Below are 13,786 nucleotides of genomic sequence, written 5' to 3'. Positions count from 1 at the left end.
GGAAACCAAAACTGGGTGTTCATTCTCAGCCTCTCGTCTTTCTACTCTGATAGGAAGAAATGACACATGCTTTTTACTAGTCAGACATTTTCAGTTCACTGCCAACTACAAACTTCTGTGTTTGTACTTTTGAGAAGCATACTGAAAAATTTCAAGGTCTGTGAGCTGTTCCTGGGCCACAGATAGAAATTGTTCTTCTGCTGTGGAAGTGTTGATATTGTTGTGAATTTTGGAAGCAGAGCCTATCCCTGTCTGTGACTCACAGGTCTGATTTGCCTCCAGAACAGCAAGGCAGAGGCCAAAGACCCATTGTTGGGATCTGTGGACCAGCCCGCTGTGAGGATGGAAAATTTTCAGGTAATGGAAATGTTTTCTTGCTCTTACACTGTCTTTAACTAAAAATATGTGATTGCCATTAAATCGTAAACATGAATTTAAAGATACTTTGGTAAGAGAAACGTTAAGTGTTCTGTAGTGCTCCATGTAATCTTGCAATGTTCCTCCAATATTTATGGTTTGAGACAAATGTGAACTAAAATTAAATCCATAGGTCCATCACCTTTTTATTGCTTTTTCAGTGTTTTATGCTATGTCAATAAAATATATATTCTCTTAATCCTGTGTCCAGAAACCAAGTAAACAAACAAAACAAACCAAACAAAACCCCAAAACGAACAACAGGGAAACTCTGTAAGGACAACAGACCTCAGAATCTTATAGTTATGATACAGAATCATAGAATCATAGAATCATTTAAGTTGGAAAAGAACTTTAAGATCATTGAGTCCAACCATTCACTTAACACTGCCAAGTCCACCGCTAAACCATGTCCCTAAGTGCCACATCTGCGTGTCTTTTAAATACCTCCAGGGATGGTGAATCAGCCACTCAACCACTTCCCTGGGCAGCCTCTTCCAGTGCTTGACAATCCATTTGGTGAAGAAATTCTTCCTAATATCCAATCTAAACCACCCCTTATCAGGAAAACACCACAAGATCCAAGAGGCTTAAAAAAGTGGCAGTCCATTCTCATTTTAGTGCCAGTTATTTTGCTAATTTGAGCTACATAATTGCTTTGCCTAACTGGAAGGAGCTTTTAAACAGATAAACCAATATAAATACTCAGATTGGAGACAGCTCTGTTTAATAACAACAAGCATGTGTATAGAAGTATTTGTTTACCTCTACTCATTTATGTCAAAATCAATTGTAACTAAACAGGAATCCAACCACAGAAGTAGCACTTTAACTGATTGTTCTCATCAGAAGTGTCATATAGCCCCAGTGTTTAGGACATGTCAAAGCAGCCCATTATTTTTCTCCTGTAATAAATACCTACTTGCAGTCTTTTCAGTTCTTTAGTAAACCTAATTGCCTGCCTGAAATAAAAAAGTAAGACACCATTTCATATCAATTCTGGGAGGTTTTCTGGTCATATTACAGGAATTACTGAAATTCTTTAAGGCAGAGTTATTTATATTTATAGTTTATATATTTTATAGTGCGCTCATGCAGCCCAGAAGGCGAACCACATCCTGGGATGTATCAAGAGAAGCGTGGTCAGCAGGTCAAGAGAGGTGATTCTGGCCCTCTACTCTTGTGAGACCCCACCTTGAATACTGTGTCCAGTTCTGGTGTCTCCACCATAAGAGAGACATAGATTTGTTGGAGCATGTTCAGAGGAGGGCCACAAAGATGATACAGGGGCTGGAGCACCTCTGCTACAGGGACAGGTTGCGGGAGCTGGGATTGTTCAGCCTTGACAAGAGAAGACTTCAGGGGGACCTAGTAGCTGCCTTCCAATACCTGAAGGGAACTTACAGGAAGGCTGGGGAGGGACTTTTTACAAGAGTGTCCACTGATAGGACAAGGGGAAATGAGTTTAAGTTGAAGGAGAACAGATTTAGATTAGATCTCAGGAAGAAATTCTTCAGTACGAGGGTGGTAAGACTTTGGAATAAATTGCCCAGAGAAGTTGTGGATGCCCCCTCTCTGGAGGTGCTCAAGGCCAGGTTGGACGGAGCCTTGAGTAGCCTGATCTAGTTGAGAGGCGTCCCTGCCCGTGACAGGGAGGTTGGATTAGATGATATCTAAGGTCCCTTCCAGCCTATGCCATTCTATGATTCTATGGTTCTATGATATTCTCTATTAGTCATTACATGCCATTTATTGCCCATCTGTTTGCACATATGTAAAGAAAATACAGATCCTTCATATGTATTCAAGGTATTAAAATATATAAAACATCTTATTTTATTAGTCTAGAGCGAATACTGATGTGGGTTTTTTTTACATAGTGTGTTTGTAGCTAGACCAGAGAAGTATAAACTACAGAGGATTTTACACCTTGTTTCATTATTAAATAAATTCTAAATGGAGATATTTTCAATAATGAACACAAATTCACAACATCAAGGATGAAATGAATCTATCTCCTAGAGCAGTCAGTGTGAACTCCATGCATGCATTCAAAGGCAGATCTTTTTCTTTGTAATGTAAAACAAAGGTCAGAAAACATATGCATTACTGTTCATTCTGTAATGCAATGAAGAGCAGAGCATTTCAAGAGTGAAGGTAGATTGTATCAGTAGTGTGTGAAACTCCATGCTTCAACAAGAGGATGACATACATTTTGGAATGGGTCCTCCAGTGTATATTTCATTTGGAACTGTTAGTTGATAGCCATTCCAGTCAACTGAGTCAGTCAGTGAGCCATTCCTGACAATTCACGGTTATTTTTTTAGCTTCCACATTCATAGAAAAGAAGAAAAACAAAAGTCAATTAGAAGGAGGTGTTTATGCAATAGTAAAAACTAGGTGTCATCTGTTGAAAGAGAAAAAAAGAGTAAATAAGTAAGATATCTGAAAGATACGCTAGCATTTCCTAGGACAACAAAAAATAACAAATGTCTAAGTCTAGGTCTAGGTCTAGGTCAAGGTATATGTCCAGCCTTGGGTATAGGGGAAATCAGATTTTAAAGATATGCATATATACATATATTTACATACATATATATATATAAATGCATATATCTATATGTGTGTATATATATATTTAAAGTCTGATTTCCCTTGTACACAAGCCTGGACATTTACTGTTACATTATATGGAGTATTTTGATACAGAGTATAGTGGTCTTCATCTTATTACATAGGACATGCAATATTTTTTGAAAATGTTTTTATGGTAATGTTTTATGTACATGGATTGTTTACTTTTCATTTGCTTTTCTGCTTTGTGTCTGTGTGTGTAATTTAAATAATTAAGAGCTAAATAAATTAGAAAAAATGCTGTATTTATTAACTCAATTTGCCTACACCGAGTTGCTGTTTGAAAAAAAGAAATAATTCTTGAGTTTCTTCTTTGTTATCATTATGCAAATTTAATATAATTAGTGAGTGAAACTAAGATATCTCAGTTTTAGCCATTGAAAGAAGCCAGCTATCTAAAACATTAATTAATTAGCTTTATAGTGCAATATATTTAGGGTGAAATCAGTACCCATATTTAATTTTGTTTACAATATTTATGAGGAAAGTATAGGGAATTAAAGATAGCACAATAAAAACGTATTTTGTTTTAAGCTTGCTATAGAAGGCAGATGTTAAATATAGTTCCTCTGGTAATATAGAATAAAATATGTCTCATGTTGCATCAAAACACATACCTTGCATTGCGTTTTGTATGTTGCCAATGTAACTTTTGTGTTACACCATCTTAAATTTCTGTCCAGTAAACATATCCTTTCTAGGTGACTGTTGTTTCCAGATAGCTTGTTTCCATTTCTTTCTATGGCTGATAATTTAGCAGTTCTATTTTTGTGTACGTTCTCCCCTAGGTGCATGAAGCACTTCTGACTGTTTACCCTTAAAGCTCCAGAGAGTTAGGAAAACCTCTAGGCTGCTTCTGTTTATTGTACACACTTGCACTGTTAAGGGTTTATTTTCAACAGGAGGGAGACAAGTATAGAGATAAAGACCAATGGTGCATATCACTCTACTAGCACATCTTGCTGTACAGCACAGTGTATGACCTATTTTACATATATATGTTTATATATTTACCTTTAAATTTATTCCATTTTCTCATATATACTAATTTGGCCCTTGGTGGTGATAGTTCATTTCGTGTTTATAGTTTCTGCTGCTAGTACAAAAGTGCCTGTTCGATTTTCTTCACTGTCTGCTAGCTGTAGCAGTCAAAATTATAGGCTAATGGTGAGACGAGCAGCTTATAATGTATGGTAATCAATACTCAAAATCCGTTTCCTATGATGGGACATAAAAGAATGAAGGGAAAAGACATGGATTTTCAAGACTAGAGAACCAAAGCTCATGCAATGCAGGTGATTTTCACTTCAAGGTCATTCAGTATTTGTTTCTTCTACTTTTTTGGCTTCATATTTAATTCAGTCACTGCTAGGATGCCCAGGGAGCAGAAATGGAAAGTTAGTCAATACTGTGAGTATGAATGCAAGTATAAAAACTGCTTTAACAAATGCAGGAAATGAGAAGGGGAAGGAAGATACAGCATGCAATATATATAACATATATATGCTGTATGATATATATCTCTTTCAGAGATTGCCAGCAAACTTTGTATTTTTATTGACAGTAATAAATAATGTAAATGCTTTGTATTATCCTCGTACCTAGTGTATGTGTACACATATGTATAAGAGCTAAGAACTTTAAATCTTAGAACGTAATGTGGTTATAACAAAATTGACCTAATCAGTCCTGAAAATCTCAAAGCATAGTTTTTGGCACAGCACTGAATACCTAGTGTAGTTAATTTGTTGTTGCTCTGCTCTTTACTTTTCTTTTAAAGTTTATTCATTTCAATCTCAGTTCAGGGAATGATTTTATTTTTATTTTTTTTTTAACAAATACAGTTCAGTCAAGTTTTAGAATAAGAGACGTCAAAATAGAATTTCCCAGTTGTCTATTTCAGTTACACATATATATGTTGTCAATGTAGATAGTAGAGAATTGTATATAAATATATGAACATTTATTTAATATATTTTAAGACAGTATGACACAAAACTACTACCTGAAAGGCAGGAAGAGTTTTCCTGCTGCACGTGGTCCTTTTGAGGTTTAATGAAGTGGGCTGAAATGTATTGAAATCTTCCCAATTGTGTTCATTGGTGATCTCCCAGTACAATATGAGCTCTTGACCCAGTAAAATATGTTTAGAAAGTTTTACAGGAAAAGAGGTTTTTTGTTTGTTTGGTTTTGGTTTTGGTTTTGGTTTTGGTTTTTCTGGGAGAAAGAAAGGAGCAAAGAGGAGTCCTGCTTTGATGAAATAATTAAAAAGAGAGAGAGCAGCAGAAAGAACTGTTGGTCCATTGATTGTGCAGTTTTGAGCATTTTACAGTAGTTAACACACAGTATGTTTTTATTTTACTCTTTTGTTAAAAAAGGACAAAAATTCTTTACAAGAATTCATACAAAGGATGGTTAAGTTTACAAAATAAAAGTTAGTTGGAAAGCTGATTAATTGCTTAAGGAAATCTTTAAAAATGCCAGAAAACCTTTACTCAGCATTGTCGTGAATTCCATATAAGAGAAAAATAAATTTAGAAATTTACTATATAGGTCCACTTTTAAAGCTAGAGACTGAGCTTGCCACAAACCTACTCTGTAGGGTAAGGATGAAGAGAAAAAGAACCAAATTAATTAATCGCAAGCATTTACAAAATCTAAAGTTCAAGAATTGACGTTGAAAGGGTTGCGCTTTGGGCATTTTTTTGTTTGTTTACTTCTGTTGGATTTCTGTGATAAAAAACAGATCTTCCAAAGCTGAAGCCTGGAACCTTTCTCTCCAATGCTCTTGCCCCATGCTCCTTTTAAAGTATTTTGATTTGTTTTGGTTTATGGAGTTTTATGTTTTCCTTTTTTTGGAGAAAGGGAGTAGCAGTTTCACTTGGCTGTTTTTAAGCAGCAGCTGTTTGATGCTGTAGAAGCTCTGGAAAATCAGATACAGAAAACTTTAGTGGAGGCGAACTAATGGGTGGAATGAGGTGTATAGCAATGTCCTTTACTTGTATGGCTCCCTTTTCATTAAGCAATTGTCACCACATATGTTGTGCCTATGGTTATGCATACCAATGCCATCTCATTCAAGTGAAGTAAAATACACCACAAACTGAAATCTCTTCCTTAAACTCTTTCTGATTCTGTCACTGTGTTACATTCCCAGGCTGGAGTTGTCTTGTACTCTTGCTTTCCATTATGATAATTCTAATTTTTATTGTACACTAAAACCAGTGTGCAGCTTACTTTTTTTCCATAGAGGTCATAGAATCATAGAATCATACAGGTTGGAAGGGACCTTGAAAGATCATCTAGTCCAACCTGCGTGCCATGGGCAGGAATATTTGCACTAGATCAGGCTGCTCAAAGCTCTGTCCAACTTGACTGTGAAATCTTCCAGTGATAGGGCATTCACAACTTCTCTGGGAAACCTGTTTCAGTGTCTCACCACCCTCACATTAAAGAGTTTCTTCCTCATGTGCCATCTAAATCTACCCTCTTTCAGTTTATGCAGCCCAGGATACAATTGACTTTCTGGGCTGTGAGCGCACATTGCCGGCTCATGTCCAATTTTTCATCCACCAGTATTCCCAAGTCCTTCTCCACAGGGCTGCTCTCAGTTCATTCATCCCTCAGTCTGTATTGATTTTGGTGGTGTCCTGGACCCAGATGCAGGACCTTGCACTTGGCCTTGTTGAACCTCATGGCCTTGTTGAACCTCATGGCCTTGTTGAGGTTTGCATGGGCTCACTTTTCAAGCCTGTCAAGGCCCCTCTGTATGGCATCCCTTTCCTCTAGCAAATCAACTAGAACACTCAGCTTGGCGTAATCTTCAAACTTGCTGAGGGTGCACTCAATTCCACTGTCTAAATCATTGATGCAGATATTAAACAATATTGGTCCCAATGTGAACCCTTGAGGGACACTACTCCTTACAGGTTTCCACTTGGACATTGAACCATCGACTGCAACCCTTTGGATGCAGCCATCCAGCCAATTCCTCATCCATCTAACAGTACATGCATCAAACCCGTATCTCTCCAATTTTGCAGCAAGAATATTGTGGGGGACAGTATCAAAGGCCTTACAAAAGTCTAGGTAGATGACATCTGTAACTCTTCCCTTGTCCACTGATGCAGTCACTCTTTCATAGAAGGCCACTATATTAGTCAGACAAAATCTGCTCTTGGTGAAGCCTTGTCTGTCTCTAATCACCTCCTTGTCTTCCGTATGTTTTGATATACTTCCAGGAAGACCTGTTCCATGATCTTACCAGCCATAGAGGTGAGGATGACTCACTTCTATGAGTTTTATATTTAAAGTCTTTCTGTTCCATTTTTTTCGTCAAAAATCACTCTGTGTTCTCCTCTCCCTGTACCTCATTCTCTTGCTTTTGTTATTTTTTTAGCCCTTACACCAGTCTTAGATTTTAAACTCTTCAAGAAATGGGACATATATACAGAATGACACTTTTTCACAGAACTGTATCATTAAAAGAATCAGTTCTCAAAAAATTATTTCACCCCGATTTAACTGATCATTGTGACATAACACAATTTTATTTAAATTTAAGTCACATTTATTCATGTCTTTTTAGAAACATCAGCAGTTAAAGATGTTTACACTATTGGATTCTCATAGATCACCTTTCGTGTTTCTTCTGTGTCAGGTTTCTGAAGTGCAACTGTCCATGAATCTGGTGATGGTATTATAATATTACTAGAAATTTATTTTCTCATTTAGAAAGATGATGTTCTCTTAATTTTTCCCTATCTTTGGGTCAACCAGTTTGTTCTGCTTTTCTGAAGACCTGTTGTGCATATCTCTTTGTGTGTGTGTTTCATCCTTATATTTAAAGGTAGACATTTTGTTAGACATTTTGTCTAACAAATTGAATTCCAGGCCTTTTTTAAATACTAAATTCCTCAAATAAAATGAATCTTTGAACCCATCTGCCCATTTTGTGGAAGAAAATGCTTAACAGATAAAGATCCATGTATAGCTGATTGAAACCTAGAGATAATAAAAGGGTTTATTCTATCAGTATTGGCTAGAGAGTACAGTGAAGAAAAAAAAGAAAAAAACTTGGATCAGAGTTGTGTTTTTCTAAAAAAAAACAGATTTAAGGGGTATTTCTGGAATTTTTCTTATCCCTGACATTGAGTTAGAGTCATGTCTACAATTATAAAATGGTAAATGGTGGCCCAGGCATATTCTATGAGCATAAAATGACAGACAAGCTAAGGTTTTTACAGCAGAAAGTTTTCTTTATGTCTTTGACTTGTAGAACAGGAAGTATCAAAATTTATTTTCTAAAAAATGTAGTGAAGAAAATAATCTTTTTCTTTGAAAGAAATAAGAATATAGAAATCCTATCTGAAAACATTATCAGTTCAAATAGTGTGTTACAGTTTGTCATTCTTCCAAACCGTATGCATTGAGCAAATCCATTTTCACTTACTTGCACCAAAACAAAAAGGGGGAAAACTGATTGCATGATCCATACTCATGTCTAATAAAATTGCAATATGCACTTTTTGACAAGCTTATATTTAATGCATACTGATGGAAAAATTCTAGTTCTCTGTTCTCAGCATGAAAAGTAGGCTTTTTAAGAAAACCTTTTTATTTTGTGACTGTCACACAACATAACAATTATAAATGAAATGGAGGTGACAAAAATGAAAAGCCAGCTTGCTGATTTTTATGAAGTGTTTGTATTTCCAGAAAGGCAGTCATTGCTCAGTTATTTGATTTGAAAAATTAATCCTGATAATGCCTTTTGAATTCCTTAAGTACTGTTCACTCTTCTCTAGGATGAGTTTTACAGAACAAAGCCTAACAGATTTCTACAGCAGATTAGTTTACAGATGAAGCTCAATTCCACTGAGAATGATTCTCTAATGACCCCTTTATACTTCCATTGGGCTGCGTGAATGCTCTAATACCTAGAGAACAGAGTTAAATAAATCTATTGTCTCAACTAGCAGGTTTATGCAATCCTTCTGAAATATTTTAATTATAGCTTCTTCTTTTTCTCCGTAATTAAGAAACCAGATGTCAAGTAAGCCCATCATGTGTTGATCATAGCCTATCCCTTAGTTTAAAGAAATCCACTTATAATTACAGTTTTTTCTCTTTCTCCTTTGTTTTACAGAGCAAGAAGAATGTGTTAACTGCACAGATGAATGCAGAGTGCTTGGTCATTCTGACAGGTGTTGGATGCCACAGTTCCCTGCAGCCAGTCAGGCTGAGAATGCAGATTATCGCACAAATCTCTTTGTACCCACAGTTGAAGCTAATGTTGAGACTGAGACATACGAAACTGTGAACCCCACCGGGAAAAAGACTTTTTGTACATTTGGGAAAGACAAGAGAGAGCACACTATTCTCATTGCCAATGTTAAACCTTACTTAAAAGCCAAACGTGCCCTGAGTCCTCTGCTTCAGGAGGTTCCCTCAGCATCGAGCAGCCCAACCAAGACATGCATTGAGCCTTGCACCTCAACAAAAGGACCACTGGATGGTTGCGAAGTGAAATCAGGAGCCTTGGCTGAACCAAGCAGCCAGTACTTGTCAACTGACAGTCAGTATCTATCTCCTAGTAAACAGTCAAAAGACGCTCCCTTCATTGCATCAGATCAGATGGCTAGGGCCTTTGCAGATGTGCATTCCCGAGTGAGCCGAGACTCCAGTGAGATGGACTCTGTTCTGGAGCAGTTAGACCGTTCAGCCCGGGATCTAGGCAGGGAGTCGGTGGATGCTGAGGAAGTTGTGAGAGAAATAGACAAGCTCTTGCAGGACTGTCGGGGAAGCGATCCTGTGGCCGTCAGAAAGTGAGGGGGAAAATAAGGACAGGCTGGCAGTTACGTTCCTCTTCTGCTGATTAAAAGTAAATAAATAAATAAATCCCTGGTTGTAACAGATTTACAGGAATGAAGGAAGACCAATGCTGCTTTAAGGCTTTTAGTGAACATCTGAAGTGCCCACAAGTATGTTCTTTTCACTGCTCTTTCTTTTTGACAGATAACACTGGTTTCATTTTGACCAAACTTTCATTAGGACAGAGTCAAGTACACTGAGAACAAAATGAAAGAAGGAAAGACGGTGCCATTTTGACAATCTGATAAGAAGGTGTGAGAAAGGTGGAATGGAAATATGTCTGATACTTTAAGACTGTCCTCAATAGCTGATGCTGACTTTACTGTTTACGTATAAACCCCAAGAAAAACAGGGTTGAATAATTTTGATCTGTGGTGGATTTCCAGCAGTGACCACAGGCTTCTACTGAAAGTCCTAAAGAGTTCTTGTAGTAGTCCAAGTGACACCAAACATTAACATTCATTTGTGGTAAACATTTATGTACAAAGTTATCTATCTGCCACAAATATGAAAAAAAAAAAGAACAAGAAAACAACAAAAAAAAACATTCCAGACCATTATTCAACAAAACATATCCTGATCATTAGTAAAACACTTCATATCATATTAAGGTAAAATGTAAAATGATATAGTCCATCTTGTCCTGCACACACGTAAGCTAATTCACTTGGTAAAAAAAGAAAAGATTTTAATATCTATTTAGCGTTTTAGTGTCCAACAAAACTATAAATAGCTAGTGGTAAGTTTTAAGAAAACTGAAGTGAAATAAAGTTTGAAACAAAAAAAAGGTTACCTTTAAGGGTAATACACAAAAGAAATTAACATTATTAACACTTTTTTATTCATTTGTGGACACTAAAATAGCTCAGGAAAGTGAAAATGTCTTAGACATCCACACAAATCACATGATCATTTAAATGTGCAAATGTAAGAAGATTCAGTGTGTTTACATCAAATGACATATTTTTATTGATTTATTGCAGATTCAGTGCATATGAGCCAAATTGTTGAGTGTATAAGAGCTATATTGTGTATTTTATTAAATTAATATATAGTTGTGTTGCAAAAATATTTGGGCTTATATTGTAAATGGCAAGTGTTGCCTCGGTAGCTGTCGAACTCTATGAGTTTTGTTTTTTCCTGCTTCCTTTTCCCCATGGATTGTGGGAAGCAGCGCCTCAGAGCAAAGTCTCTTGTTTAATGTATGGTCTACGAAGTACTGCAGTACATAATCTGTTCAAAATGTGTTTGAGTGAGCTGATGGAGTTAACTGAACGGCCTATGAGTACATCCATCAGTCATGGTTATGTGCAAGTCCTTGTGGAAGCTTCTATTGCAAACTCATGTTTAATAACAAAAATTACACTCGAAGCAACATCTAGAACCTCCTTGTTTTGTTTTGTTTTTGTTTTTATTTTCAAACACATGCAACCAACCTATTTAATGTAGGATATTTGATTGACTTCTTAAGAGATGCCACCATTTTCAAAGTTTTGCTATTGAGTTCTTAGAGCTGAAAAACTTGTCAGTGCCAATGTGGCATGGGCGGTATTTTATTTGATTCTTGAGAATGTGCAATTGCTTACTGCAGTTCTAGATATACACTGTATATTTGGGGGGATTGTTTTCAGTTTGGTCTTCATTGGTTCTGAAAAGTATTTGCAGAATAACTTGGGATATAGTTCCTACTTTTTTATTATTTTTTCTAAAAGTGTCTTTATTGCATTTGAAAAATTCAAAATTGTCTTCAGATAAAAGTAGAAAACAATCCATATTCAAAATGAACTTACAGAGAAGAATAAGAAGCAGAAGAAAAAAATGTTTATCTCAGGAGTTGCCCCTTACATACTTCAGATACTCTTTTGGAAATATCACTATGGCACATTGTTTAAAAATGGTGTATTTGGTTTATTGAATATAGTATGTACTATAGAAAAATATATAAAAGAGGTTGGCAATCTCAAATCCCACAAAGCCATAGTTTTTAATCAATTTAAGAAAGAAAGTCGACCCAAACCCTGTTTTGATGTTGGAATTGCTGTTAAATGGTGATTTTAGCAAGGCAGTCCTACAATGAGCTGTATTTGGGAGACAAGCATTCTGACAGTTTTCTTCTAGCTCCTGCTGTTAAAAAAGTCTACAATTGCATTTTAAAAAGGGATCTTGTACATGTTTTATCAAGCTACTCTCCATGTTTTGAACAATTTATGTATCTAAAATGTGGTGTTGTCTGTGTTATATTATTTTTTTTTTCTTTTTGGCCAGGAGACCCAAGATTGGTTTTGCTTGATAGCTTGATAGCTTGAAATTCCATAGTGGAGAGGATTTCTTATTGTTTGATCAGTCTCTTATACGTATTTCCGTGGTGCCCATCACTTCAGTGTCTGTGCACCAAGTCTTTAGCTCTGCCAGTGAGAACCATTATTCAGCAAAATCTAAGCCAGTATGTAAATGCAGTCAAGTGATGGAGATTTGTGTATTTTATAAATGATTTTAACACTGAGTAACCAATTGTACAATTCATTGTATGTTTCTGAAGACATAAAACCACAACATTCTGAGAAAGGGCTGTGCCAATGTAAGAGGAATTTACCTTAAGGCTCTCTGTCACTAGTGATTTACTAGCTTTAGCTGTTTAACACATTATCTGTATTTAGTAGTGATTATTTATTTACCACTCTGAGGTAATTCAGAATTCATGACTCATAGCTTTATAGAAGAGTTTAGGAAATCTTGCTTTTATTTAATTTGGCTGACAACTGCCTTGTGTTGTAGATCTCTGGCATACTGCTTCCAATAAGTATATCCCAGGTTAAAAAATCTCTTTGACAATTTAGAATGGATACATAAAGAATGAATAAACCAGCAGAGCTTATACAATGTGAGTTTTGCTGGTTCAGTCAAAATTAACATGATTGTGTGTGAAGGAAGTATTTTTTCTCCATGCTATCTCTACTATCGCCATTGGAGAAAGAGGCAGCAACGAAAGATAAAGTTTATGAGTTATTTCTCTTATTCCTTACGTACATGTTTTATAAGACTGAAAGAAAATATCTGCCACATGATTATGAAGAGAATGGCAGAGTTAAGGGAGACAAGTTAAGTAACTAATAAAATTGTACTGTACACTGTGAATAGTGAATAAGGCATTCTATTTCGTCTTTTATTAATGAAAGCCAGCAACTGGGAGTTCCTCAAACAATTCGCTAATCAAATCAGGACTCAAAATCAGACCTTTTTTTTTTTTTTCTGTTTTTTGCATATTTATCAGGAAATAGAATACCCTGAATCGTGATTTGCCACTTGAGAATATAGGTTTCCCAGTCTAAGTTACCCTTAGAATTCAAACGTTGCTCACAGTGGAGCAGGGTATGTCATTCAAACAAACTTTCAAGCTGCTTACTGTCCAAGGGAAGGGAAATTGCTGAGGTCAAGAAGGAGTCTGAAGCCTAGCATAATATATGCCCACTCATTATTGTTTAATTACTTTCTTTTGACATCAGGCAGTGATTATTATTGCATTAATTCAAATGGGAGTTTTAGCTATCAAGATTTGTTGATTTGAAGTGTAATTGAATGAAACCTGATTAAGGTTTTGACTTCTCTGGCCCAATTGTGATACAGGTTGGCATTCGCATTTATCAGCCCCTGTCTCCCCATATGGCTCAAAGTTGCACCAATGACTGGTGAATGACAGAAAAAACAAACAAACAAACAAAAGCAGCATACATTGTATGGATTATCTCAACCGCTATTGTTTAATGGCTGTGTTTAATGTGACCTATCTGGAAAATGAGGACTACGAATAAAAAGCAATTACTAATAGTGGTGTTGCCTGCTTTTGCATTCATTAACACAGAAG

At 36.1% G+C, this 13,786-nt stretch overlaps 1 protein-coding gene across 1 annotated transcript in view; it reads left to right on the top strand.

The window, feature by feature from the left end:
* PCDH17 (protocadherin 17) overlaps nucleotides 1-9,882 on the top strand; it is a 92,626-nt gene extending 82,744 nt beyond the window's left edge. The window contains exon 4 of the mRNA XM_086611753.1: nucleotides 9,200-9,882. Coding sequence (XP_086467879.1) covers nucleotides 9,200-9,882 — 683 coding nt within the window. The remainder of the gene's footprint in view (nucleotides 1-9,199) is intronic.
* Nucleotides 9,883-13,786: the final 3,904 nt, after the last annotated feature.

Source organism: Tauraco erythrolophus, chromosome 1 (genome assembly GCF_009769465.1).
Source record: "Tauraco erythrolophus isolate bTauEry1 chromosome 1, bTauEry1.pri, whole genome shotgun sequence".
Lineage (NCBI taxonomy): Eukaryota > Metazoa > Chordata > Aves > Musophagiformes > Musophagidae > Tauraco > Tauraco erythrolophus.
Note: the sequence above shows the minus strand (reverse complement) of the source record. Positions and strands in the feature narration are given on the sequence as shown.